This window comes from Brassica oleracea, chromosome C1, assembly GCF_000695525.1.
Source record: "Brassica oleracea var. oleracea cultivar TO1000 chromosome C1, BOL, whole genome shotgun sequence".
Lineage (NCBI taxonomy): Eukaryota > Viridiplantae > Streptophyta > Magnoliopsida > Brassicales > Brassicaceae > Brassica > Brassica oleracea.
The window spans coordinates 35,336,796-35,362,700 of record NC_027748.1 but is presented as its reverse complement, the minus strand read 5'-3'; the positions used below and the strand labels follow the sequence as shown (position 1 = coordinate 35,362,700).

The 25,905-nt window shown below is 36.9% G+C and overlaps 2 protein-coding genes and 1 long non-coding RNA gene across 4 annotated transcripts; 2 read left to right on the top strand and 1 right to left on the bottom strand.

Annotated features, from left to right (window-relative positions):
• Positions 1–96: 96 nt before the first annotated feature.
• LOC106315488 (chloroplastic group IIA intron splicing facilitator CRS1, chloroplastic) lies at positions 97–4,226 on the top strand. The gene is given in 10 exon segments (XM_013753233.1): positions 97–361; positions 364–998; positions 1,338–1,475; positions 1,477–1,807; positions 1,897–2,027; positions 2,492–2,836; positions 2,924–3,080; positions 3,198–3,490; positions 3,587–3,646; positions 3,750–4,226. Coding segments are annotated over 10 exon segments (2,559 nt in total). The 5' UTR covers positions 97–114; the 3' UTR covers positions 3,972–4,226.
• A 573-nt stretch (positions 4,227–4,799) lies between these two features.
• On the top strand, positions 4,800–6,334 carry LOC106292615. Of its 2 annotated transcripts, none has more exons than XR_001260211.1 (4): positions 4,800–5,009; positions 5,089–5,220; positions 5,669–5,734; positions 5,936–6,334. It is a non-coding gene; the product is annotated as an uncharacterized LOC106292615 (long non-coding RNA). The 2 variants fall into 2 exon arrangements; XR_001260212.1 differs by having other exon boundaries at positions 5,558–5,734.
• Positions 6,335–10,010: 3,676 nt separating this feature from the next.
• Positions 10,011–12,257, bottom strand: LOC106297532 (NAC domain-containing protein 100). The gene is made up of 3 exons (XM_013733757.1): positions 12,022–12,257; positions 11,132–11,397; positions 10,011–10,653 (listed from the first exon to the last, which is right to left on the bottom strand). The coding sequence occupies exons 1-3, from the start codon at positions 12,173–12,175 to the stop codon at positions 10,159–10,161; spliced, it is 915 nt and encodes a 304-aa protein (XP_013589211.1). The 5' UTR covers positions 12,176–12,257; the 3' UTR covers positions 10,011–10,158.
• Between the last annotated feature and the right edge of the window lie 13,648 nt (positions 12,258–25,905).

The following is a 25,905-nucleotide window of genomic DNA, read 5'->3' as shown; positions in this document are numbered from 1 at the left end:
TTTATACAGGCCCATTAAATAAGCCCATTTCGAGACCCGAGAAGAAGAAGTAGAAAAATCTTATCCACATGGTCTATCCAAACGGGGATGGTGAAGAAGAGTGAAGACAGTTGAATGGCTTTGGTTGCGACTAAATTTACAGAAATGCCACTGAGAAGCTCTCTTCCTTTGACTTCGACCTCACGCTACCATTCTTCTCCTTCGCTTCACGCGTTGCTATTTGATTCACTCTCCGCGGCGAAGCCCTCGCGTCGCGTTCTTCGGCCATTCTCTTCGCTCCGCACGAGCGAGCGTAGCAGCAACAACGGGAGCCGTAACAACCGGCGATTGGATCACCGGGATTCTAAACCTAATCCTCCTTGGACGATAAGTGGCCTCCGTCGTCATCCGCCGCGAAGAAATCGAACGAACATAACGGCGGAGGTGAAATCCCTTCGGCGGAGGCGAAACTCAGGTATGTGGAGGAGAAGGATAGAGGACAAAGCGCGATTGAGAAGATCGTGCTTCGTCTACGGAACCTAGGATTAGCTTCTGACGAGGAGGAGGATGCAGAAGATAACGGTGGGGATGTGAAGGCGGTGACGGGAGAAGAGAGATTGGGTGATTTGTTGAAGAGAGAGTGGGTGAAGCCTGATGTGATCCTTGCTGAGGGAGAAGAAGAGAGTGAAGTTGAGGATGATGATGTGTTATTGCCATGGGAGAAGAAGAACGAGGAGGAACATGCGGCGGAGAGGATTGAAGGAGATGGAGTTGTGGCGTTGAAGAAGAGGAGAGTTAGAGCTCCGTCACTGGCGGAGCTTACGGTTGAGGATTCTGAGCTAAGACGGCTGAGAGGGGAGGGGATGTATTTGAGGGTGAAGATTAATATACCAAAAGCTGGGCTGACGCAAGCAGTGATGGAGAAGATTAATGATACTTGGAGGAAAGAAGAGCTTGTGAGGCTTAAGTTCCATGAAGTGTTTGCTCGTGACATGAAGACGGCTCATGAGATAGTTGAGGTCAGTTCCTATACTTACATTGGTGATCCCAAGAGATAACATGAAGTTAGATTAGCTATATGATCTATTGGATGAGACATTATCTCTGTAGGGACAATAGTGGAAACTGTGAAAAACATATTCTCAACTTCTGTAATAGAATGCTTATAGACTTATAGCTCTTTTATTAGAACATTAGGAACTTAGGGAAATGCATATCAATTAGGTGAATTTAAGAGGTCTGTAAGAACTAGAGATGGAGCTGAGCACTGACTGTTAAGAAACAAAACTTTGCTACACATGAATGTCTAAATTTTAGATTTGTAAGAACTGATTGGGTTTACTCTAATGGGCAGCTAGCGTCGAACTGGTGGAATGGTGATATGGAGGGCAGGAAGTGTAATGGTGGTTTATCGTGGGCTTGACTATCGAGGACCTTATATGATCTCTAACCAAATGGCCAGACCTGAAGAAACTCTTTTTGTTCCAGATGTGTCTTTCTGCTGGTGATGAAGCGAGACATGCCAAAGATTATCAAAATGCACCTCCGGAAATTAAAGATCCCATTGTCAAAAACCCGATTCGCAAGGAGGGTATGACAGAAGAAGAAGCTGAATTCAACAGTCTATTAGACAGCTTAGGCCCACGTTTTCACGAGTGGTGGGGTACTGGTGTGCTACCTGTGAACGCTGACTTACTACCTCCTACAATCCTTGGTTATAAAACACCTTTCAGGCTTCTTCCTACTGGGATGAGATCGAATTTGACCAATGCCGAAATGACTAATCTCAGGAAGATTGGTAAAACTCTCCCCTGCCATTTTTCTCTTGGTAAGATGCTGTCTAGTTCCTACTTTTAATTTTTCTCGGAGGGTTCTGTTTAGTGTACCATGTTTAAGACTTGAATCTGCATTTTATAGGTAGGAACAGAAATCACCAAGGATTGGCAGCTGCTATACTCAAGCTCTGGGAGAAAAGTCTGATTGCAAAGATCGCCGTGAAGCGAGGTATCCAGAATACAAACAACAAACTGATGTCTGATGAGATAAAGGTCTTTCTTTTTTTTTTTCTCTAATGTCAAATGTTAGAGAAAAGTTACTGCTGAGATGATTACTAACACGGTCTCACGAACTGATAGAACATAGTATATGCCGTTCCCCCTAAGCTCAAATTTTGTATGAATATTTAGGAGTATATTCATATGGCAATCTAATGATTATAATTATAATTAGAAATTTCAAGAAGTGTTTTACTTACTTCCTCACCTAATGTTTCTATATTCTATAGTGAGTATTCCTTGTGCTTGGATGTTAATATTAAACTAGAAGAAATAGGGAAACTATAAGAAATATAAGATCCATGCATGTGTATTATTTACTGTGAGCTTTTACTGAGCACTCGGGCAATCTCTTGAGGAGGATCTCAGTGGTCATTTGCTTAAGTAGCAAAAAAAAATTGAAAAGTCTCAGGCGGAAGGCTAAGTTTCTTCATTTATTTCTTGTCTTTTCGCTATAGACATTGACAGGGGGTGTCTTGCTGCTCAGAAACAAGTATTACATTGTAATATATCGTGGGAAGGACTTCCTTCCATCAAGTGTGGCGGCTACTCTAGCGGAAAGACAAGAATTAACAAAAGAGATTCAAGATGTTGAAGAGAAGGTACGAATTCGAGACATTGAGGCTACTCAGCCTGTTGGAGAAAAAGTACTAGCGGAAGCTGGCACTCTAGCCGAGTTTTATGAGGCGCAAGCCCGATGGGGAAAAGAGATAACTCCGGACCATAGAGAAAAGATGATTGAGGAAGCTTCAAGGATCGCGAGTGCCAGAGTTGTTAAACGAATCCAGCACAAACTAGACCTTGTAAGTTAGACCTTTTACTTTCTGGTTGTTAGTTTTTAACTTGTAAAGTCGTTTACTGTACTTAACTTCTCTGTTGGTTTGTGACAGTCCCAATCGAAATTTGATAGAGCAGAGAAACTGTTGTCCAAAATAGAAGCCTCCATGATTCCAAACGGACCTGATTATGATCAAGAGGTTATCTCTGAGGAAGAGAGAATCATGTTCCGGAAAGTGGGATTGAAAATGAAGTCATACTTACCCTTAGGTGAGTGCTGTTAACTTGATCATTCCATCAGTTTCCTCTAGGGCTGCAGTGAATGGGAGGAGGTTGTAATAGAATCGAACAAATGTCTCATTGTTGGACGATGAACATAATTAACAGGTATCCGTGGTGTTTTCGATGGAGTGATCGAGAATATGCATCTGCATTGGAAGCACAGAGAACTGGTGAAACTAATATCGAAACAGAAGAGTTTTGCGTTTGTTGAAGACACGGCTCGGTTACTAGAATACGAGAGCGGGGGAGTTCTTGTGGCAATAGAGAAGGTTCCTAAAGGATTCGCTCTTATTTATTACCGTGGAAAGAATTACCAGAGACCAGTTAGCTTGAGACCAAGAAATCTTCTGACAAAAGCAAAAGCATTGAAACGTTCCATTGCAATTCAACGTCACGAGGTTCGAAATTTTCTCCGCACAAAATTGCATTCCATATATTCTCAAAGTTGATCGTAGTGTTTGCTTACGGAAACTTCTCTGTGATGACTGTTGCAGGCACTTAGTCAGCATATCTCTGAACTGGAGAAAACAATAGAGCAAATGCAGAACGAACTTGTAAGTGGTCTCGCTTCCTCAACTGTGGATCTCCAATCTAATACACTTTCACAACGCATGCATTTGCGGCTCTGTTACTTCATTCACTAATTGATTCTTGCAGACTGCGAAAAACCCGTCATACAATGAATCCGAATGGGAGAATGATGATGATGACGACGGGGAAGAGGAGAAAGATGATGAGAGTGATTGGGACTAAGCTGATGGTAAATCTACATTTTCTAGTTTAGAGGAAGCTGATTTTCCGTTCGCTAAGGAGAAGGCGTGCATCAGTTTGTCTCAGGACTCAGGAGGTTGTAGGCTTGTAGCTGAGCATGATCTCTGAGTGTGTTAGAGGTTAAGAAACAGAAATGGATTTTGATGATAAGTGGAGATTTCAAAATCAGGAGCGAGAGTGTTAAGTAACAAAGAGCAGTTTAGTCCTGTCGCAGAGAAGAGTAGATATGAGAATCATGAAGATTTTGAACAAAGCACACATCAGTTTATATCTATTACAAAAATTTGTATGTTCTGTCAATGTATTGTACACCAATTTAATTAAGTATTTAACAAATGTATATTGATCTATGTCTGTCTTTTTCATCAAGTCTGGTGACAGTTTTGATCTCTATTTGATGTTGGCTCAGCAATTGAAGAGTTTCTGAAGCTTTGCTTTCAAACCAACGATGTCAAGGGCACAACAACCGCTGATTTTGTGAATATGCATGAAACTTGACGTCTTTCATGTTCTCATCCCACACGCTCTTAGTCGTGCAGCAAGTAAATTTGGAGGCAATATACACTCCAGCTCAAACCTTAACTCAAGACACTTGAAGAAATAACACTAATCAGAAAACGAATAAGCTTCCACTGTTTGGATGTTTTGGGCTCAGCTATGCTCGTACTTTACAGGCTCAAATGTGGGGAAAATAATTATTGTGAGGGTAAGAATCTATGTGTATGGGAAAACATGAAAGGGCATGGACATGTATAAGACATTACTTGGGTTTATAAAAGTCGATATCATCTTATTATATAAAGCAGACTTTGTCTTCTCTCGTGGTGATGCCACGTCATCAATTCATTCAACCTGCATGCGACACCTGTCCCTCTTTAAACTCTGCGTTTTGTTTCATTTGTTCTTACATTTTATAGGCTTTGTCGTATTCATTTATTGGGTTTCTGTTTTGTAAAATCATTATTGAGATTCAGGAGATGTACCGTCGTGAATAGTCTATGAGTTAAGCTTTGATTCCGTCGATTCGTATTTGGCTTATATCCTCCGAAACGATGTCTTGATTCATAACTTGTTAACTCCATCAATTCACATCATTCAATGTTATTTATCTCTCTTATATAGGCGGTGTATCTCCCCTATAAAAAGGTAAGCTTCATCCCTTGAACATCATCTTCACAATTCGTTCTTTTCATTTCCTTTGTTTATGAGCTTTTGTGACCTTTAGTTTCTAGGGTTCATGTCTACTGCAAGCTCTAATTAGGTCAACCAACAATGGAGGCTGTATCCGGTGGTTCCCGGATCTACCATACTCCCACACTCGGTTCTGTTGTAAACTCCATAAAATGGAATCATACGAGTAAGAACTGTCCGATTAGTCACATTTTTCAGGGTTTTTTGATAGGTGTGAGACTAGAGAAGTAATGCCTTTCACCTAGTGATTTGCTATTCTCACTTTTGATCTCAGGTTATGCAATTATTGAGCTTTGATTTTTTAGAATGTATCAAGATATTATGTGATATGCTGTTTTAATTGAGTTTATTGTTTAAACTGGTGTGCGCCTTTAAGGATCTTATTTGGGAATGTGATTACTGATTAGTCAGTAGCTTTCAAATGAAATGATCATATTTAGAAAATTTGGTTTCTTTCTTCTTTTTCTTTGATGTGTTGCATTTCAGTTTTTTTTTTAATGCAGATTTAGTTGTAGCGAGGTCGGAAGATGATAAGAACATATACATATGTGGCAAAAAGATTGAGTATAGTTTGGGAATTCAAAAAGATGAGAATAGTCTATAATATCTTGCAGAATTCTAAATTCGAGGAGTAGAGGAGTAACCGAGAGCGTGATGTCATCCTCAAGGAAATGCAAGAGGTAATGGCATCATTACTCTGTTTTCTTAAAAATTCAAACTTTTCATGTTCTGTTCTCTATGGTTTTAGTTCAGATGCTGTATCATAGTTTATGTGTGTGTGAGTAATTGTGAGTCTTTTGAATTACAGTTCACATTTTTTCCAAGCCTTTATATTTCCAGAACAACAGTTACAAGAATGATAATAACTCTTTAATGCGCAGTGACGACTCAACAGCAAGAGATGTAAACTGTAATTTATTCAAGACAAAGATGCGAGCAAGTGTCTATGATTCGAGTGAGGCTAGCAGTGGATGGACTGTGGTAACTGGAACCATGGCAGGTCAATTTTTATATTTCAGATTGTTATCTGATAAAGAGGGGCACAATAAGTGGTTCGGTGGTGGTTAAAACGAAACATGCGATTGCAGCTAAAGTCCGATCTTATGGGTTTTTGTCGGGTTGTAAGCGAAACAAAGCTGTCTTGGTTGTTGATAGTACTATAAATCTCTATTAGTTGATCCGATGTGTGTAGCTATGACCAGGCAGGAACATATGTATATAAGTTGATATATTTTGGTGATAATTTTGATGAATTCTAAACGATTGAGGGGAATGTTCTCAAATTTGGGTGCAGATGAGTGTTCTTCACAAGTGGCAGAAATCAGTATTATAGTAATGAAACTTCAGGGTTTACAGAAAAGCTTACCTATTACGTTAGATCCTTGCCAAAAAATAAATAAGAAGAAAATTAAATTTGTTGGGAAGATGTAGATTCCTTTTACTGTGGCCAAAGGTAACGCTTACAAAAAGGTTTCAAGGTACTCTTATCTAAAACTATATCTTTTCTCCGCGCTACGCGCGAATTATGTCATTATTTTTTATATTTAAAAATAGTTTAGATTACTTTACACTAAAAATTTCATTAAAAAAAATTGACAATACTTAAATATTTTTCATTTTGATTCTCTAAATCGATGAATTTTACTATATTTTGTATTTTGATGCATTTATTATTTATATACATATGATTTTAGCTTTTAAATTATTCATTTTTAAAGTAGTTAAATAAACTTCATTTCAGATAAATATATTAATATTTGTTATAAATGTATTGTGTTTCAGAAATATTTAACTATATTTTTGATAAATATTTGGATGATAATAGTTTTTATAATTAATCAAATTCACTCAATTAAATCTTTAAATCTTGAATCAGTATTTTGTTTTAACTTTTTTGAGAAAATTAATTTTATATTTGTGTTGTTTTGTAATCATATTATGTTGGGAAATTCCCTAGGATAGCAATAAAAAAATTTATGTCACAAATATAGACTCTAAGGATCAAAATAACCAAAATGTTTCATAAAATAGGTAAATATACACTTATACCCCTAAGGTTAACTAATCAAAACCTTAGGGTTTAGATTTAAGGGGTGGAAATTGAGATTGAGATTTAAAATTTTATAAAATAAAAAATAAATATTAAAAATTAAAAATTTGAAAAAATTATAAAACAAAATGATAAAAAAGTTTGAATTTGAACACATATAATCTAAAAGCCATTGTATGATCTGTTTGTGTTGAAAAGCGGAGAAGTGTGGCTTGAATGGATAATGGATTCATAAGGTTATATAGAAGAGGGAGGGGAAGAAGAACATCGATGGGATTATGTTGAGGATTCAATGCTTTGGGGAAGTAATTGATTGTAGCAGTAAGTAAGATGTGTTTAACAACTGTGGACGGTAGAGCGAGGCTTCAAGAATGTGATCATGTGATCCTCAAAGAGAAATGTTCTTATTACCTTGTTAACTCCGAGTTTCAAGAAGCTGTGGTAGCAGCCATTGTCGTTCCTTCAGGTTTTGTCACGGAGCTTTAAACATTACTTGAATATATATATACGTGGCAGAATAAAATGTTCTGATTGGTCTAATATATTATCCTACGTGTACAGGCTAGAAACACTCCATATTCACCTTTTAGTATTGTGATGTTTGAAAGTATTCTTCTGCAAGAAGTTAATATATTATACAAGTATATATTTAATTTTAACTTGCTTTACAAAAATCCAAAATCGTTAATGCAGGAATTGAAATAAAATCGACATATTCATATATTTGGAAACTATTTCCTTCATAAAGTGTCACATAAATATGATTTTGTTTATGAATTTCTTTGAAATTTATATTAACAGCTAAATTTTGAATCCAAATTATTGTATCAAAATATTTTAAAATAAATAATAAAAGAAAACCATTAATACAACATGTTACAAAATAATTGTATGTAAAAGACTATTATATTGTTTATGAAAAATTTAGACAAGACCAGGGCAGGCAATTGCTGGAAGGAAATATACAGATCAATCCATGGAATTAGTGTCTCTAGGCTCGAATATTACCGATCTTACACACATACTAATATTAGAAGCAAATGACCAAATTCATTTTTATTATGTACTATGTTTCTTAAAGTTGTATTATATTTGTTGGTCTAAACTATTGTATTATGTGTGTTTTCATATGTTTTGGAATGTTTTTTCAGGTGCTTCTCGGTTATGCTGGACTTTTTGTTGCAGGTATGCCAAAGGAAAAGGTTAAAAAGGTATCATCTCTCTCCCGAAGCCCTATTTTTTTCAATCTTGCTTTGGTGAAGGCAACAATGGACTTACACTGTATCCATCTCTCTCTTGGCTTTCCTGTATCTTTGTTGTAACTGTTGTAAAATGCTTCTTTTTGTTAAAATGCAGTTTATTAACGCTTATGACTATTTAACGCTTATGAAGGTTCAAAATTTTTAAAGACTGGAAGCACTGCAGTAAAAATGGTTTGTAATTAAAACTATTGCCAGCTTGATAGACAAACAAGCTTGACTGTGTTTATCTTCATTACTCTTCATTATTGATCAACTTTGTTTTGGTACAATTGATTGATGTGGCTGAACTGAAGAAAGGTCCTCTAAAACAGTTCACACATGAGATGAAACTTTTTCTATGGAAGTAATGTTTGGCTGAACAAATGTTGTATCTTATCACTTTTGGTTTTTCTTTCTCCTCTCATTCACAAAGTTAGTTTCTTTTGTTGATTTATTATGTAGGTACGATACAGTTACTCTCAGACTTTGTTTGTGAAAGGCTTTCTTTTCGTATGTTTTGTGGGCATTGAATTTTCAAAGAATGTGACTATATTTAAAAAACTATCTGATGAACAAATGTGGATTGATCCGAAATTATACCATATAATATATTTCAAACATGATATATAGTATTTTGATAAAAAAAACATCATATTTAATATTTAAATGATTCTAAATTACTTAACAAAAGCAAAACATTTTAAGGAAAAAAATTATAGTAAATTTGTTAAATAAAAACAGATTAATTATATATACAATATAATCAAATACAAAAAAAAACTAATAGAATAAAAATACAACAATCACTGATTTTATTATTAAAACTAAATAATATATATAGTATGTGTTTCGCCCGCACATGCGGATATATACATTTCATAATTACTTATTAATACATACATTATAATTATCGTTTTATTTTAATATATATATTTAGATTTTGGATCATTCTAATTGTTATTAATATTCATCATTTATCTAATCAAAAAAATAAAATTCGTTTTTAGTTTTGGCTAATATATATATTTTATTCATTAAGGGTATAAACAATATTAACCACTTCAACTTTTAACGTAAGAGCTCGAACGTAAAAAATTACTTTGCAAATAATAGTATATATATATATATATAAACACTTATCAGTTTGAATATTAATATGTTTATTTGATAAATATTTCAAATTTATGTAGTGACTATCAATAATATATTTTTGTACTATCTAGCTATTTATAAGAAAAAAGATTAATTATGTTTTATTTTTTGAATTATCTAAACTAATATGTGTAAGAGAAATTAAAAGAGTCAATAAATTCAGAAACAAAAATTTAAAGGTAGAAATAATTTATATGCTGGATTTCAAATTCAATATTGAACAAATTAATGTATTTTACTAACTGATTATAATTTTTTAAAGAATAAACATTGATGAAATGTTAAATAGTGACATTTACATCATAATATTTTTAAAATAAAACAAACTTATTATTGTCAAAAAAAAAACAAAATATTCAATATAATATTATTTTATTTTAACTATATTTTATTAATTACTATATTTAAATTATTTTTCACTCACTTACCCGCCCGTAGGGCGGCTTTTACCCTAGTAACCTATAAACATGAAAGGACATGGCATATACGGTAAACTTTTCCATACTATCACTATTTCACATAAAAGATGCACTATAATTAATTTACTTGACCTCATTAGAAGATCTATGTGTGTATAATTAGTGATACAATTGAGATTGATGAAGATTACATGAAAACTAGTTAATAAGAAATTCAAATATATATGTAGTTTTGAATCTCTTCACCACAAGGAGTCCATATTAAACGCTTCATCTTGCGGTTGCGGCTGAGATGAACTCGAACCATCTTGCATAACATTGGAGACTCCTTGTTGAAGAAGAGAAGGATTGATATTATAAGAGTTCCTAATTTGGAAAGCCTTGAGCAACAAAGAGTTGATTGGAGATAAAGGCGGACCAAGTAGACTTGTTGTCCAAGCCGGAAGATTAGCCATGTTCATGTTCATGTTCATGTTCATGTTCATGTTCATGTTGAGACCAGCCGTACTTGTAGTATTGTCTGAATAAACGTTGTTTTGAAAATATTGTTGATGAATATTATTGTAATCAACGGTTGATGAGTTTGAGTTCAGATTTGGAAGCTCGATATCTTCAAACTCATTTGCCATGGATGAGTCTGCATCGCATGGAGATCCAAAAGATGAGTCTGGTTGTTGTTCTTGTGGTTTCTTTGTTGTTGTGTTCTTTTGGAAAACCCTACACACTACCCATTCCTCCTGGAAAATTAAAGTGATACGATTCAAGATCATGTATATTGTATTCATGTACATATCCAAAAAAAAAATTGTTGTATAAACGAAACTTTATTAAACATTTCATGAAACCAATATCAACTATTTACTATTGATAAGCACGGAAAGTGAATCCAATTTTTAGGTGGATAATGTTGCCTATCTTCAAATTGAATGCATACATGATACATGTCTAGTTTTGGGCATGTCAATAACACACATGGTCCAAAAACATTTTAGAAATTCTAAAATGCATATAATACATATAGTTTTGTCAATTAAACTAAGAGTGAGAGCTAATAATTTCTTATAAAAATTAGGCAAGGAAAAGCCTGAATGTATTAATATAACTAAACAATTGTAATTTTGATTTAAGCTGTCAACTTTTTTTTAATAAAAATAATAAGGTTCAGCTAACTTCCTTATAGCTTGATAATTAGCATGTTGTGAATGTATATGTTACCTTAGCGGGTTTGAAGGGTTGTTTGTTCTCAAGCCTATACTCATGCATAACCCAATTGCTTTTCTCACCCTTTGGAGCTCTTCCTTTGTAGAAAACTAGGGTTTTCTTCATCCCTACCAGTACTCCACTTCGGTATATATCTTTATCTTTACCAGTGGTTTTCCAATAACCGGCTTCAGTTGCTCGGTTTGTCCTTAAACCGGTTGGATATTTCCGGTCTCGTAGACTGAAGAAGTACCACTCTTTCTCTCCTATTGAAGCTTTGTCTGCACATAAGCACAAGTATTCGCACATTATTTTAGTTTATTGAGCAACATATACGAATACTAACATTTTTTGGATAACAATAATATAATAATCTATGTATAATGTTACCAAACTATTCGCCATCTCGCTAGAGAATTTTTTAAATGTATATACTCTCCAGGTTTGGTAGGCTAGATGCACCTATATGTATAACATATGCGATTACTAAATCAAAGTAACAAATATATGGTTTCATACATATTAGTTATATTAATTGGTATATGATGCATGTATCTCTATATATTGTTATAGATACGTATGGTATGTCTTTGTTGTTATGAAATGGTATGATTTGTCCATTTCTAGCGATCTTATTTGCCGAAGACATGATTGATTATACATTTAATATTATTATATTTTTTTATAGAATTATTGTAAGAAATCCATGTAGACAAAACAATAGAATTAAGGGAAGCATGCTCACATAATCTTATGCATTTGTTACTATTATTGCACAACTAAACTTTTTTTTTTTTTTGACAGCAACTGAACTATTAATTTGGAAATTATGTAAACGCAGTCGAACACTAAAGCTATAAACAGAAAAGTAGGTTATATCAGTATATGAATGATCAAAGTATAACCTGGCAAATCCCAAGGTTCACACTTGTTGAGATCAACGTCGACGACAGCTTTAGCAGTGAATCCAATATCGGAGACTTTCCGACAAAGATAATGTGTTATAAGCTCTTCGTCTGTAGGATGAAATCTGAACCCTGGAGGAAGATTTTCTTCCATTTCTTTGTATTCTCTATTAACAAATCTAATTTAGAGACGGCAAATAAAAAGGCCTCTCTGGCTCCCTTGAGGAGAACAAAGATGATTGACAGCAAAAAGCTTTTCAATAATGTGACATAGATGGGGTTTATATATGATTAATATATCACATATATAACTAAACTATATATTAAAATAAGAAAATGATTTGTGTACACTACCAAATACTGACCTTGAGGGAGAAGCAGCCGCGGTAGTCTTTTTCAACTGTTCCTTATTACAGCTAACATTTTGACAATTCAAGGTAATTTCATCCACGCATACATTGTCATTTTTTATGATTTAATAACATATATACTTACGTAGTCATGAGCTTATATGTTAACTGTAGAGTCTAATAAATTATTTGTCGGCGTATATATTAATGTTCCTTTTAGGCTACATTACTTTGTCTATAAAACAATATCCGTCTTAATATCTGCATAATTATAATTATTTTTCTGTGTAATGGATTTTTGTGAGATTTGTCCAACCAACTTCACCCAATTCTACCAACCATGAAAGAAACCCTAGTGTCCAATGCAATGTGAACATGCGTGCATGGCTTCTCCATTCTTTGGTCATATCAGCTATTTATGATGAAATGAAAATTATAAACCTAATTAAATCTAGACTAATCGTCAAAATTTGTATTTAACTGTTATATACATATATCTTTAAATTTTATAGGGATTATGGAGAAAATGCTTCCAGTTTTAACATTGCATTCACCTTGCACTATTGACACTTGTCTTTTTGCTTATCTCGCAGCCATATATTATACTAATAAACATGTATATGAATATAGAACATCCTTTATAAAATTATACGATCGAATCGGTTTGCGATGCTCTTATATTTTTTTTTTTTTTTTTTTTTTTTTTTTGTAATCCAGGGGTTCCCCGCTTACGCGGATCATTCCCCTGGGCCCGGTCAGGCAGCAGGCCAGCTTCACCCGGGAGGTTTTTTCCTGGGCCCGAAGGCCCAGTACCCGTTTTAGTGTCCAGACGAGGCAGGGTAGTTTCCGCATGGGGGGGGATCGAACCCAGATTGTTTTAGCAACCCAAGCCCGTCCTTCCACTTGGACTACCTTGTCCGGACTACGTTAAATTGTTTCGTGCAAATGTTTCCACATTTGTCGGGTGTTAATTATTGTGTTAACAAAAATATTGAATTGTTGGACTCGATTTCTTGATTGGTAGTAAATAAAAATGCCAAATCGTATATTTGTCTTTCATATAACTATACCCGGAAAACAATAGAAATCACATATGTGTGATTATTATTTATTAGCATGTAGAATAGTTTTTTATTTTATTAAACGATATCTGTTTTCCTTAAGATTATATTTTATTCAACCCATTCAATGAAAAAAATTAAAGTTTGTATTCGCATTGGAATTTTTGGTTTGAGTCCTTTTATACAACGCAAGCCTGCGGGTCTTACTTATTTTCAACTTTCATTATTTTAGACAAGGTTAAAAACTTAAAATAATTACTCTGGAAGGGTGGTTAAAGACCCCACCAACCTAATGGAATGTGATCAGTATTATATCATTATAAACACACGGAAATAATTAAATAATGTTATTCAAAGCAAATTTACTGGGAGATTTTTCTGTTTTATAGAGAGATATTTAGTCATCGTATTCTTTTAATATAAAACTCACATGCATGGTTCCAATAAAACTTTGAATTTTTCGGTTCAAATCAAAACAAATAACGAATCAAAAGCTAAACTATATATATATATATATATATTATTTTTATTGTTTACGGATAAAGTTGAACAAAATATTTATAAATTTTGATTTGATTTGTTATCCGTTTTGATTTGAACCAAAAAATTATGGATATTCGTAACTCTACGAAGCAAATAAAATACTAAAATATAATATAAAAAGAAAGCAAATAACAAATATGGATATCTAATTCAATATGTTATATGCATATATATACATATATGTACAGAATTATATATATATATATATATGTTATATATATTATAGTTTATATAAGTTTTACAATATTTTTATGAATTAAATTTATTATATTAGGTATTACAATTTAAAAAGTTAAATAATATTTTATTTTTGTAATAAAATGTTATTATTAAAATTTTCAATTATTTTTAAAATTTTATTTTATTTACGGATCAAATCGGATATTCTTTAAAATTCTAAATCATTTCGGATATCAGAGTCACCGACTATCCAGGTGGCTAAAGATTGAATCGACATGAATGCCTCCAAATACCCGGATATTCGATATGTGTCCACCTCTATTTACGGATACAATTTATTTTTCTTTATATGAAAAAAATCACTAATGTCAAGGCCTTTTTAATTTTTAATTAATTTTAATTTTATTTTTTATGTATTATTTTGAACAAAAATATTATTTAATATTAATTAACAATATCTTTATATATTTGTCAACTATTTTTATATATTTTTACATACACATACATGTGCACCTTGATGTGAGCACCTTATGACTAAGTATTTACCACAACTGAAGTATCTATTTTTTTTTTGAAGTTAAAATATTTTTTTTCTTAATGCTTGTTTCACTACTGACCAAATTGTAGTGAAATAATTTGTCCTAATAATTTTTTTTTTTCTTGAACTATTAGCCGTTTACAAACTATGATATGAAATCATTGGTTCAACATGACGACTATCTAAAATTCATAACATGAAAATAAATAAATAATAGTAATTTTTGGTTTTTACCGAAAAAACTAAAAAATCAAACATTAATCGATTAAACCAAAATAAATATTAATTTAAAATAATAGTTATATTTTAGGAGATTAAAAACAAAAAAATAACTTAAAACCGAACCGATATCCAGATTAAACAAATTTAATGTATTTTTATTAAAAATAACGAAATTAATAATCATATTCCGCGCAAGGCGCGGGTTATTACCTAGTAAATATGTATTAGTATGTCAATCCTACCATTTGAAAACTTTCACAACTGATTATATTATTCTTCATATTTGTCCCTTCCTTGTTTACGGACTTCTAGCATTCTAGAATCACGCACACGTATATACATGCCAGTAACAGATAACTTATGCTAAAAAAAAAAAAAAACAGATAACTTATGTTAAAGACTTAAAGGTAAGTACTCATATATATATGTTACAAAAAAACTCATATATCTTTTTTTAACTCATGTTAAAGTAAAAAAAAAGATATCGTATGTCAAGTAATGAAATATGATAATCTAGTTTAATTAATTAAAAAACATTATATTTGTGGTTAGAAATCTGAAGAACATTTAGCAACAACAAAAATCTGAAGAACTGGTTTCTGTATAGATGATGATGGATAAATAAATCACTCTAACTCAAAAAAAAAACTATAGCATTATTATTATTATTATTTTAAATAAAGAGTTTTCATTAATGATAGGAACCAAACTACACAGAAAAGAAGAAAAAAAAACTACACAGAAAGAAGAAAAATACAGGGTAGGTCATATTAAACGCTTTTTCTCTCTCTCGATAAGCGATGGAAAAGGCGATCTAGGGGTTTATGGCTTCGCGATGGTGGGATCCCGGCGATCTCGGTGTTTGCGGAGAGTTTTCTTCTAGGGAGGGGTTTGGCTTGGCGGGTTGGAAAGTCGTTTTGATTCTCTGATGGTTTGGATTAAAAAGGGATAAGGGAATAAGGGAGAGGTTAAGGAATCACAGGATTCTAGGAGATCTACTCGCGATTTTGATTCTCATCAAGACGGTATCACAGAGTAGAAAAGGTAATATGTCTGGAGATTGTCAATCTACATATTTTGGCTTTCTTATGGAGATCGGAGGAATCAATTACAGATTGGTTTCAATTAAAGGTTCAGGAATATTCGTTTGGGTTTTTGAGTTTTGTCAATCTCTTCCCGGGATTGTGAAGGTCAAATCTTTTCACAGATGTTACGCTCTTCCTTGGAACTATTATATAAGGATTCTTGGGGTCTCTTATTACAGCATAACACCCGCTTCGATATTTATCAGTTATATCAAGTCTCAAGCTTTTGATTCCAGTTGTTGTACTATGACGCAGAGCCTTCTGTTGGGGAATGCGGGGGATTCAAACAACGGGGAGGGTACTAGGAAAAGGCTGAAGATCTCGTGCCTCATTTCGACAATTCTGCCTTAATCAAAACGTACTCAAAAACGTTGGTGGGCTGGTGCATGAACCCGGAGGAGCAAGATATGATGGCGCTGCTTACAAATCTCCCGAAGATTTGGAAGCTGGAGGAAAAGATTGTGGTATGTTTCAGTTCGATTTTGAGAAGGAGGAGGACATTGATGGGGTGCTGAAGATGCAACCGTATCACTTTGACTACTGGATGCTCTCTGTTGCACGCTGGCAGCCGAGGATGCCGCAGCGTTACCCGTCGGAGATCACCTTTTGGGTGAGAGTAATTGGTGTTCCGCTGGAGTTTAGGACGGCTCCTACGTTTGAGAGCATTGGGGATGCTATCGGGAGAACAGTGGCAATCGACACGGATCATTCTAGATTCCAAGTGGTGGTGGACACATTCAAAGAGCTATGTCTTGAGACTACAATGGATTTCAAGGGTGGGGAGTTCTATGAGGGAGAGGAAGCTCTAATATCCTTGCGCTACGAGAAGCTGTTTGGCTATTGCAAGATCTGTTACAGTCTATGCCATAAGGATAAGATCTGCCCCTTCAATAAGAAGAATTCTAAGAAGAGTCCTGAGAGGAAGCAGGAGGCTAGGGAAGGAAATGGGGGAGGGTATGATGGTGGCATGAATGAGGATCGAACCAGGAGCTATAAGGGAGTAGTCATCAACGGGAATGGTGGTCAGAAGACCAAAGAGAGAGATAGTAGAGATTATTATGGGAAAGGCAAAGGGAAGATGTTTGAGGAGCAGGAGTCAAAATGGGTGAAAGTGCTTGAGAGAGGAAACAAGAAGAATTCCAATTACCGTGGAAACTACAGAGGAGATGGTGGCGTTTCACGTTCTAGGGGTGCTCGTCGAGAGGAATCGAGAGCATGGGAACAAGAAGGTCACTCTAGGTTCTCTTCAGGACAGGAGAAGGAGCATCACGGTCGGGGGGTTTCACGGGAAAAGGATAGAGAGAAAGGGGAGATCATGGATACAAGGGTGGCAGCTGCGGCTCTACCTTCCCAACAGTTTCAGCTGGAGTTGGCTGAAACTCAAGCGAGGGGTACAGTTGTGATCTCTGATCCTATTGATACGGAAAAGGGCCTACAAGCTTTACAAGGTTTGGGTGAGGGAAAACCAGATCACGTAGATGATGACTACATTATGGGAATGGATGAGGTGAAGGCCGCTTTTCTCGAGTATGACATTGACATGGATGCTGCAGATGATTTAGAGGATGTTACAGAGGTGGAAATGGAGGATTTTTTTCTGGATAAGGAGAGTGTAGCGCCTTTGGTTGAAACTGTGCAGTGGCAAAGCAGCAGGGAACTCGCAAGAGGACTTTTAAGCCATCATGCAGTGCAGCAGGAAGTACCAAAATGCGGATTGCAAATGCGCTGGTCAAACGAGCTGCAGCAAAGGCGAGTTCTCGTCAGGGGGATGGTCGCAAGCAACATGAGAGTAAGGGAACATCAATCCCGAAGCCTGGCAATTTTAAGGTTTGATTTATGGATCAAAGTGTTCTAGAAGAAAGAGTATGCTACTGGAATTTGGGTATTGGGGTTGGGTGTTTTTTATTTTTAATAAGCTTGTTAAGCATTTATTTTTCGTTTGTGGTAATGTTTATGGGTATGGCTTTCTTTCCGAGTTGGTCTCTAATGCTTTGTAATCATAATATGATGAAGTATTGGAATTTTTATGGTGTTTTGGATGATTGGTTCTGGGATTGGTTGGATATGTTACACAATTTTGCTTTAAAATTTGTATCAGAGATATTTCTATGTATTTGGATGTGTGGTGATTTTAATGGATGTTTGGGTATCGAATGGTATTCCTCCTGTTTGGCGGAGATGGTATTGGTATTGAATGGTATGGTTCGCAAGATTATATTGTTGCTTTCTATGTATATGGATTGTGGTGGCTGGCGAGATAGACTTGGTATTCGGCGACGATCTCTCAAGTTGTGGTTTGTAGTTTGGAGTTGGGTTAATGAGATCTGTATGATCTCAACAGTCACTAGGGAGTATAATTTCTGGCTTTTAACAATACGATTTGTTCTATCTTTTGTATGTGTGGAGCTGATACAAATTTTGAGTACTGGTGATAATGGAAATGGGGTAATAGCAAACATTTTGGTACAAGATGGTGGGTTTGTGGGCTCCGATGGGGTCGTCTATTATGGTGGTGGGATAATTGTCACGTTGGCTCAAGACCACTTAGCACTAGCTTCTGGACTGGAGAAAATGGAAATGTTGTTTTGGAATTTAATTTTTTTAAAAATATTGGGGTATCTTCAAAACCCGTTTACTAGCTCTTGGGAGCATGATCAAATTTTAATTTATGCGGATTCTAAGTTGGAATTGTAGAGGAATGGGGAGTCATTGGACAATAAGTTATCTTCGGGAAATTTGGCATAAACATAAACCTGATTTTTTATTCTTATCAGAAACCAAACAAGATTTTGAATTTGTTCAAAAATTTCAATCACATGTTGGTTATGATCACTTGGTGACAGTTGATCCTAATGGACGGAGCGGGGGTTTAGCACTTTTTTATAATAATGACTATCAGGTACAGATTCTCTATTCGAGTAATCGAATGATTCGAATGATCGATGTAGAGGCGGTGGCGCTGGGGAAAAAAGTTTACCTTACATTTGTGTATGGAGAACCGGTACAAAAATTGAGGGAACAGGTATGGGAGCGGTTGACGAGGTATGGGTTATCAAGAACAGATCCTTGGTTCATTCTTGGAGATTTAAACGAGATTACCGGAAATCATGAAAAAGATGGAGGTTCTTTAAGAAGCGCATACTCTTTTGTCCCTTTCAATGATATGATTAGAAACTGCGGTTTGTTGGAGTTTCCAGCCCGGGGAAACACATTTTCATGGCAGGGGAGAAGGGGAAAAGGAAAGGGGGCAGTAACGATCAAATGTCGACTAGATCGGGCTCTAGCAAACGAAGACTGGCACACGCGCTTTACATGTTCTTATACTGAGTATCTAGGGATGATAGCGTCTGATCATCGGCCGTGGTCACTTTTTTGGAGGATAAAGTTTACAGAAGACGAGGGCAGTTTAGGTTTGATAAATGTTGGATCGGACATGAGGGTCTCATGGAATCAATTGCCTCAGGCTGGCTGGAAAATAATGGGGGAACGACTGGGGACGTTGTTTCAAAGATTAGCAATTCTCGACATGAAATTGCAGTGTGACGAAAAAATAACCCACCTTATGGAAAGGATAAAATTCAGAATCTCTAAAAAGCACTGGAAGAGATTCAATCGGATAATAACCAAACACAAGAGGAGATTTTGGAAGTTTCTTGAAAATTGCAAGAGGCTTATAAGGATGAGGAGGAGTATTGGCACCAAAAAAGTCAGAATATGTGGTACTCATGTGGAGACCTAAATACTAAATTCTGTCATGCTTTGACAAAACAAAGACGGATTCAAAATAGGATTGTGGGTCTTCATGATGAAACTGGTAATTGGATAACGGAAGAAAATAGTGTAGAGAAGGTGGCGGTGGACTATTTTGAAGACTTGTTCAGTACTACTTCTTTGTCAGATTTTGACAGTTTCCTGGAGGAAATAATTCCGTCTATTACCCCCACAAATGAATCATGGATTGCTGAGACCAGCAACGGAGGAGGAAATCCGTCAGGCTTTGTTTATGATGCATCCGGAAAAACTCCCAGAACCGGATGGGATGACGGCGCTTTTTTTTCAACATGCATGGCATATTATCAAAAATGACTTGGTTGCGATGGTGAATGATTTTTTGATCAAAGGAGACATGGATTTGAGGTTAAATATCACCAATATCTGTATGATCCCGAAGACGGAAAGGCCTACAAGGATGTCCGAGTTGAGGCCAATTAGCTTGTGTAATGTAGGGTACAAGATTATGTCGAAAGTTTTATGCCAGCGCTTGAAATTATGTCTCCCACGGTTAATATCGGAGACACAATCTGCATTTGTGCCAAGAAGGTTGATTTCAGATAATATTCTGATTGCTCAGGAAATGTTTCATGGACTGCGGACTAATAAGGCTTGCCAAAGTAAATATATGGCAATCAAGACGGATATGAGCAAAGCGTATGATCTGGTGGAGTGGGGTTTTATTCAAGCGCTACTTCTCAGGATGGGTTTTGATCAGCATTGGGTTAAATTAATCATGGAATGTATATCATCGGTTCAATACCATGTTTTGTTGAATGGGCAGCCGCGTGGACATATAGTGCCTCAAAGAGGTTTACGCCAGGGGGATTCCTTATCCCCTTATCTATTTATCATGTGTACTGAGGCTTTGATTGTAAATATTAAGAAAGCTGAAAGAGGTAATCAATTCACGGGAATGAAAGTTGCAAGAGCTTGCCTTTCGATTTCTCATCTATTGTTTGCAGATGATAGTCTTTTTTTCTGTATGGCACAGAAGGAAGAATGTCATACTATCCTTAGGATCTTGAAGGAATATGAGGTGGTCTCGGGCCAACAGGTTAATTTTCAGAAATCCTCTATTCAATTTGGACATAAGATTGAGGAGACCACGAGACAGGAATTGAGAGACAACCTACGGATACAGAATTTAGGAGGGATGAGATCATATCTGGGTCTGCCGGAAAGTCTTGGGGGGTCCAAGATACATGTTTTTGGATTTGTCAAAGACATGCTGAATAATACGGTGAATGGATGGACGTTTAAATTTTCACCAAAGGTGGAAATGAAGTAATTATAAAATCAGTAGTCACGGCTTTGCCTAACTATGTGATGTCTGTTTATCGATTACCAAAGGCCACAGTGAAGAAATTGACGAGTGCGGTATCAAAATTTTGGTGGAGCCCAGGGGTATGCACTGGAAGTCATGGGATAAAGTGTGTACAAATAAGGACGAAGGAGGTCTGGGTTTTAAGGACATAACGGATTTCAATACGGCAATGCTTGGAAATCAATTGTGGAGGCTCATAGAGAAGCCTTTTACTCTTTTTGCTAGAATTTTTAAAGGACGGTACTATAGGAATTCTTCACACCTAGAACCGATCAATTCATACTCTATGTCGTATGGGTGGAGGAGTATTGTATCTGCTAGATCTCTGGTTAGCAAAGGACTAATCAAAAGGGTGGGAACGGGATCCTCTATCTCTGTATGTAGTGATCCATGGCTCTCAACCACTCGTCCGAGACCAGCAAACAAAAATCAACATGATACTTATCAGGATCTCACAGTGGATTCTTTGATAGATCCAATTTCACGAACTTGGAAGTCGCAAGTAATTCGGTATTTGGTGGATCCCCAGGATGCTCAAATTATTGAAAGTATTCCTTTGAGTAAAACTCAGATGGTGGATAGGAATGGATGGTATTTCACAAATAATGGGAAATATTCTGTAAAATCAGGATATCAGATAGAACAGGTATATCCGGACAAGGCAAAACCACCAGCATTTTATGGACCTACAGTGGACGCTCTAAAAGTGTTATGCTGGGAGGTTAAATGTCCTCCGAAGATTAAACACTTTTTATGGCAAATGGTATCTGAATGTATAGCGGTCAAAAAGAATTTGCAAGCAAGAGGAATGAAGGGATATATTTGTTGCATTAGATGTGGAGCTAAGGAGGAATCAATAAACCATGTGTTTTTTGAGTGGCCTCCTGCGCGTCAAGTTTGGGCCTTGTCAAAGATACCGTCTAATCCAGTCTATTTCCCCACGAGCTCTCTACTTACGAATATGGATCATCTTTTCTGGAGGGTTCTCCCTAAGATGGAAGATCATCATTTTGCGTGGATATTATGATATATTTGGAAAGGAAGGAATAATAAGGTTTTCAGCAATTTGGATATTGACCCAAAAGATACACTTTAGCTTGCAGAAACTGAATCAATACTTTGGGCTGAGGCTCATGAGATGAAAACTAAACAAGCTCCGCAGCAGACGGAGGCTTTGAATTGTCAGCCGAGGGTCGGTCGTTGGTGCTTCATCGATGGTTCCTGGAAAGATAAAGAAACCTTATTCAGGTCAAGGATGGTATAACATACTTGAGGGTTTTCAGAGATTTATGGGTGCAAGGAATACTAGGGCATGTCTTTCACCCCTTCATGCAGAGATAGAAGCGCTGATGTGGGCAATGGAATGTATGAGGAATTTACATCAGTTTCAGGTTACTTTTGCTACGGATTGTTCTCAATTGGTGAAGATGGTTTCGGAACCACAGGAATGGCCGGCGTTTGAAAAGTTATATGCAGGACATAAAGCTACTGAAAACACGTTTTACTAGCTCAGAAATCATTCATGTACCCCAAACGGAAAATCAAAAGGCGAATAGTCTAGCACGTTGTGCTTGAAAACAATCGTCTTTCGTCGTTCAGAGCTACCAGATTGGTTCACAGAGTCTATATGAGTCTGTTTGTTTGTTGACAAAAAAAAAAAAAAAAAGAAGAAAAATACAGAGAAGTGAAGAACAGATGCTAAACTGAAATACAATCCCATCCCCAAGATATTACTAATCCAAAGCCTACGAGTTCCTCACCGCTAAACTGAAATATAGCATTATATATTATGTACAACATTTCTTGTAATTCCTTATTATGATAGATACAATTCATGACTCGTGTATCTTATAGACTAAAAACGGCTAATAGATTATCACAATTTTCCTACCATTAAGTTAACCGATATGCATGGTCCCAGTCAACATGAATAGTCTCATGGAATAAATTGTGACGGTCACTATAGTTGATGTGAGACACACGGAAAATCAGTAATCAGTAATCAGTAATCAATAATTAATCATGTTTTGTTTTGAATGTTACAATTATTAGTTTATTACAAACATGGCCGATCTATTATTTCAGCGCATATGGATTCTTTTGAGCAATTTCACTCTATATAAACATGGATTATACATGTTCATAGATAACGCGATATATTTAGAAAACTAAAATGATAATATTTTTATGTATGAATAAAAATAATCATCCACATGAAAATTTATGAATTGCAGAAACAAAAGGACAATTATGGGAGGAAGTACAAACAAAAATACAATAAAAGAGATTAACCAGTCATGCCAAAAGAAACCAATTCTGAAACAAATGACAAACGAAAGTGTTATATATGTTGATGAAGCTTGTAAAGATACATATCCAATTATCCGTTTGAATCGAGACTGTCGATAAACTAGTAAAGAGAAAAGGACGAGTTCTCGTCGGTGGGTCAAGACAAAGACGTGTTTTATTATATCAAGGAGTCGAAACGGAGTTACAAAAGGGGAAAAGAGAGTGATCGGAATTGGTCCGACGAAAGCTAGTTCGACGAACCGTACAAGTCGGCGAGAATAAGATGTAAAACCCTAGTTTCTGGCCGAAAGTGAGTGTAGTAATTTGCGGATCCCCCCATCGTTGTCTCTCCTCCTCATTTTATAGACGGTCTTTTGCTGACCTAATTCGACTTGACCTAACGGGCCTTCTCGACGATTGGGCCGAGGTGTCGGGCCGCTGAACCAAGTCGTGGAGCCGAAGACTTACAGTCGTTTGCTCTGCCGGCTAAAAGTAGTCCGAAGTCGAGTCGACTACTGGCTCGCGAGTCGACGAGCCGAGCTTATCTATTTTGATCATGTGTCAGGACAATCATCATGTGGGCCTTTTGGGAGGGTCAGGCCCATACCCAACAGTAAGTCCCCCCACTTCGCTGGTGAGTAGCGTAGCCAACGCAGCGAATTTGGAAGTAGGGTTTACAAGATAATTGTTCTGGACCCGCGATCCCGCACGACTCCTCGACTACACGGACGACTCGCTTCCTCGTGACTCGCAGTTTCATTGGATTGGTTCAAACCAGCGGTTTCCTTTGGCTTTGGTTGCAATCGCTGGATTTGGTCTAAACCGGTTTCGGTTTACCTCGAGAAATCGAACCGTCGCGAGATCCTACACATGCCCATCTAGGTTTAATGATGACGCCTCGGGGTGCGCAGTCTCTCTCTATAAATACCCTTCTTGCCTCTCATTTTCTTCATTCTTCACCTGACTCAGGTACTTTCTCTCTCTTTCTCTCTGCTTCTCTCTGTACCCCTTTTAGTCATAGATTCCTAGAAACTTGCCATGTCTTCGGGCGGCAGGCTTTCCAAGGAACAGAAAGGGAAGGCTGTGGCGACGGAGACGAGCCCCGTACGAGTCGTCGACTCGACCCTGCCTTTTGATTTTGAGGCGATACATCGTGAGGCCATGATGGATACGGCGAATTTGGATAGGTCCCAGCGGGTCCTGGTCGCCGAGTCGGCGCGCCTAATTCACGAGGAAAGGGCGACCGTTGAGTCGGTCGCGCAAGATTGTGCGAGAGATGGTCGAGGTGGAGCCCACGACGGAGAGATTTTCTCCTCCTGATTTTGTTCTATGCTGCTATCATCCTGAGGGAATTTTTGAAGATCTCCCGGCGTTGGCACCGGGGCTGTTTTGTCCTCCGGTCGTGGAGGGACAATTGTGGGAGAATGTTGAGGAGACTCGTTCGACTCCAAGCAGCGTAAAGATTCTGTTGAGGGAGTGTGTTGGAGTCGGGGTGACTTTTCTGATTCCAACTAAGACCCATAGGCCATGGTCACCCCCGGTGGGATTCCAATGCGTTTACGAATCCTATTTTCAGAATGAGACCAGGCTTTGGTTCCCGTTCCCTAGGCTCATCACGTCTTACATGAGGCGTCGTGATGCGGCGATAAGTCAGTTCATGAATGGTTCGTTTCGTCTCCCGGTATCATTGTTAGTGATGGCGGCTGAGATCGACGTGTCGGTGAATGTTCGAGCCTTCGAGGAGTTGATGTATCTTAAGTCGATGGGGGAAGGGTTATACTCGATCCAAATGAGGCTGAACTACAACGTTATCGTAGGGCATCCCAACAGGACGAACAACTGGCAGCGTTTTTATTTCTACGTCAAGTCGGATGAGTTTGCTTTCGAGGAGCCGCCCGGCGACACCTTTCGTTTTTTATGGAACCCTGAACTTGGTAGATTGTTGCTGATAACTCGCAATTGATTGCTTCCCTGATCTTACTAGTTTTTTTTTTAATGCAGTTGATCATCCGGATACGGCGGCTTATCCCAAATAATTTATAGAGAACGCTCGGGCTATCGCAATGCTCGCTCAAGAAAGTTGGGATAACATTACTGTGGAAAGGATTCGGCAAGTCATCGATAGGATCTCGCGAAGTTAGTTTTCTCTTATTTCACTCGCGTTTCTTTGTTATTTCATCGTTCTTACTTGTCGATCTTTCGCAGAGGATTGAAGATCTGATCTTTTGCCACTAGTGACTGGTCGCAAACGTCGGTTTTCGTTATTCACGAGAGCGGAACAGAGAAAGATCACCACTGCAAGAGAGATAAAGGCCCTTCCAGACTTGAGTGCAATCATCGGGAAAAGACTGAGTGGCTCGTCTAGTGACGTGCCGTCGAGGACTCCTGACGGAGTTGATCGCATGGAGTCTCCTCTTGCGGTCATTTGACCATCGCCGGTTCCTGACCATGTCGGTTCTGAACCTTCAAGGGAAAGTTTGGTACCAGAAGTCGACGAGCCGGCGCAGACTAAGAAGAA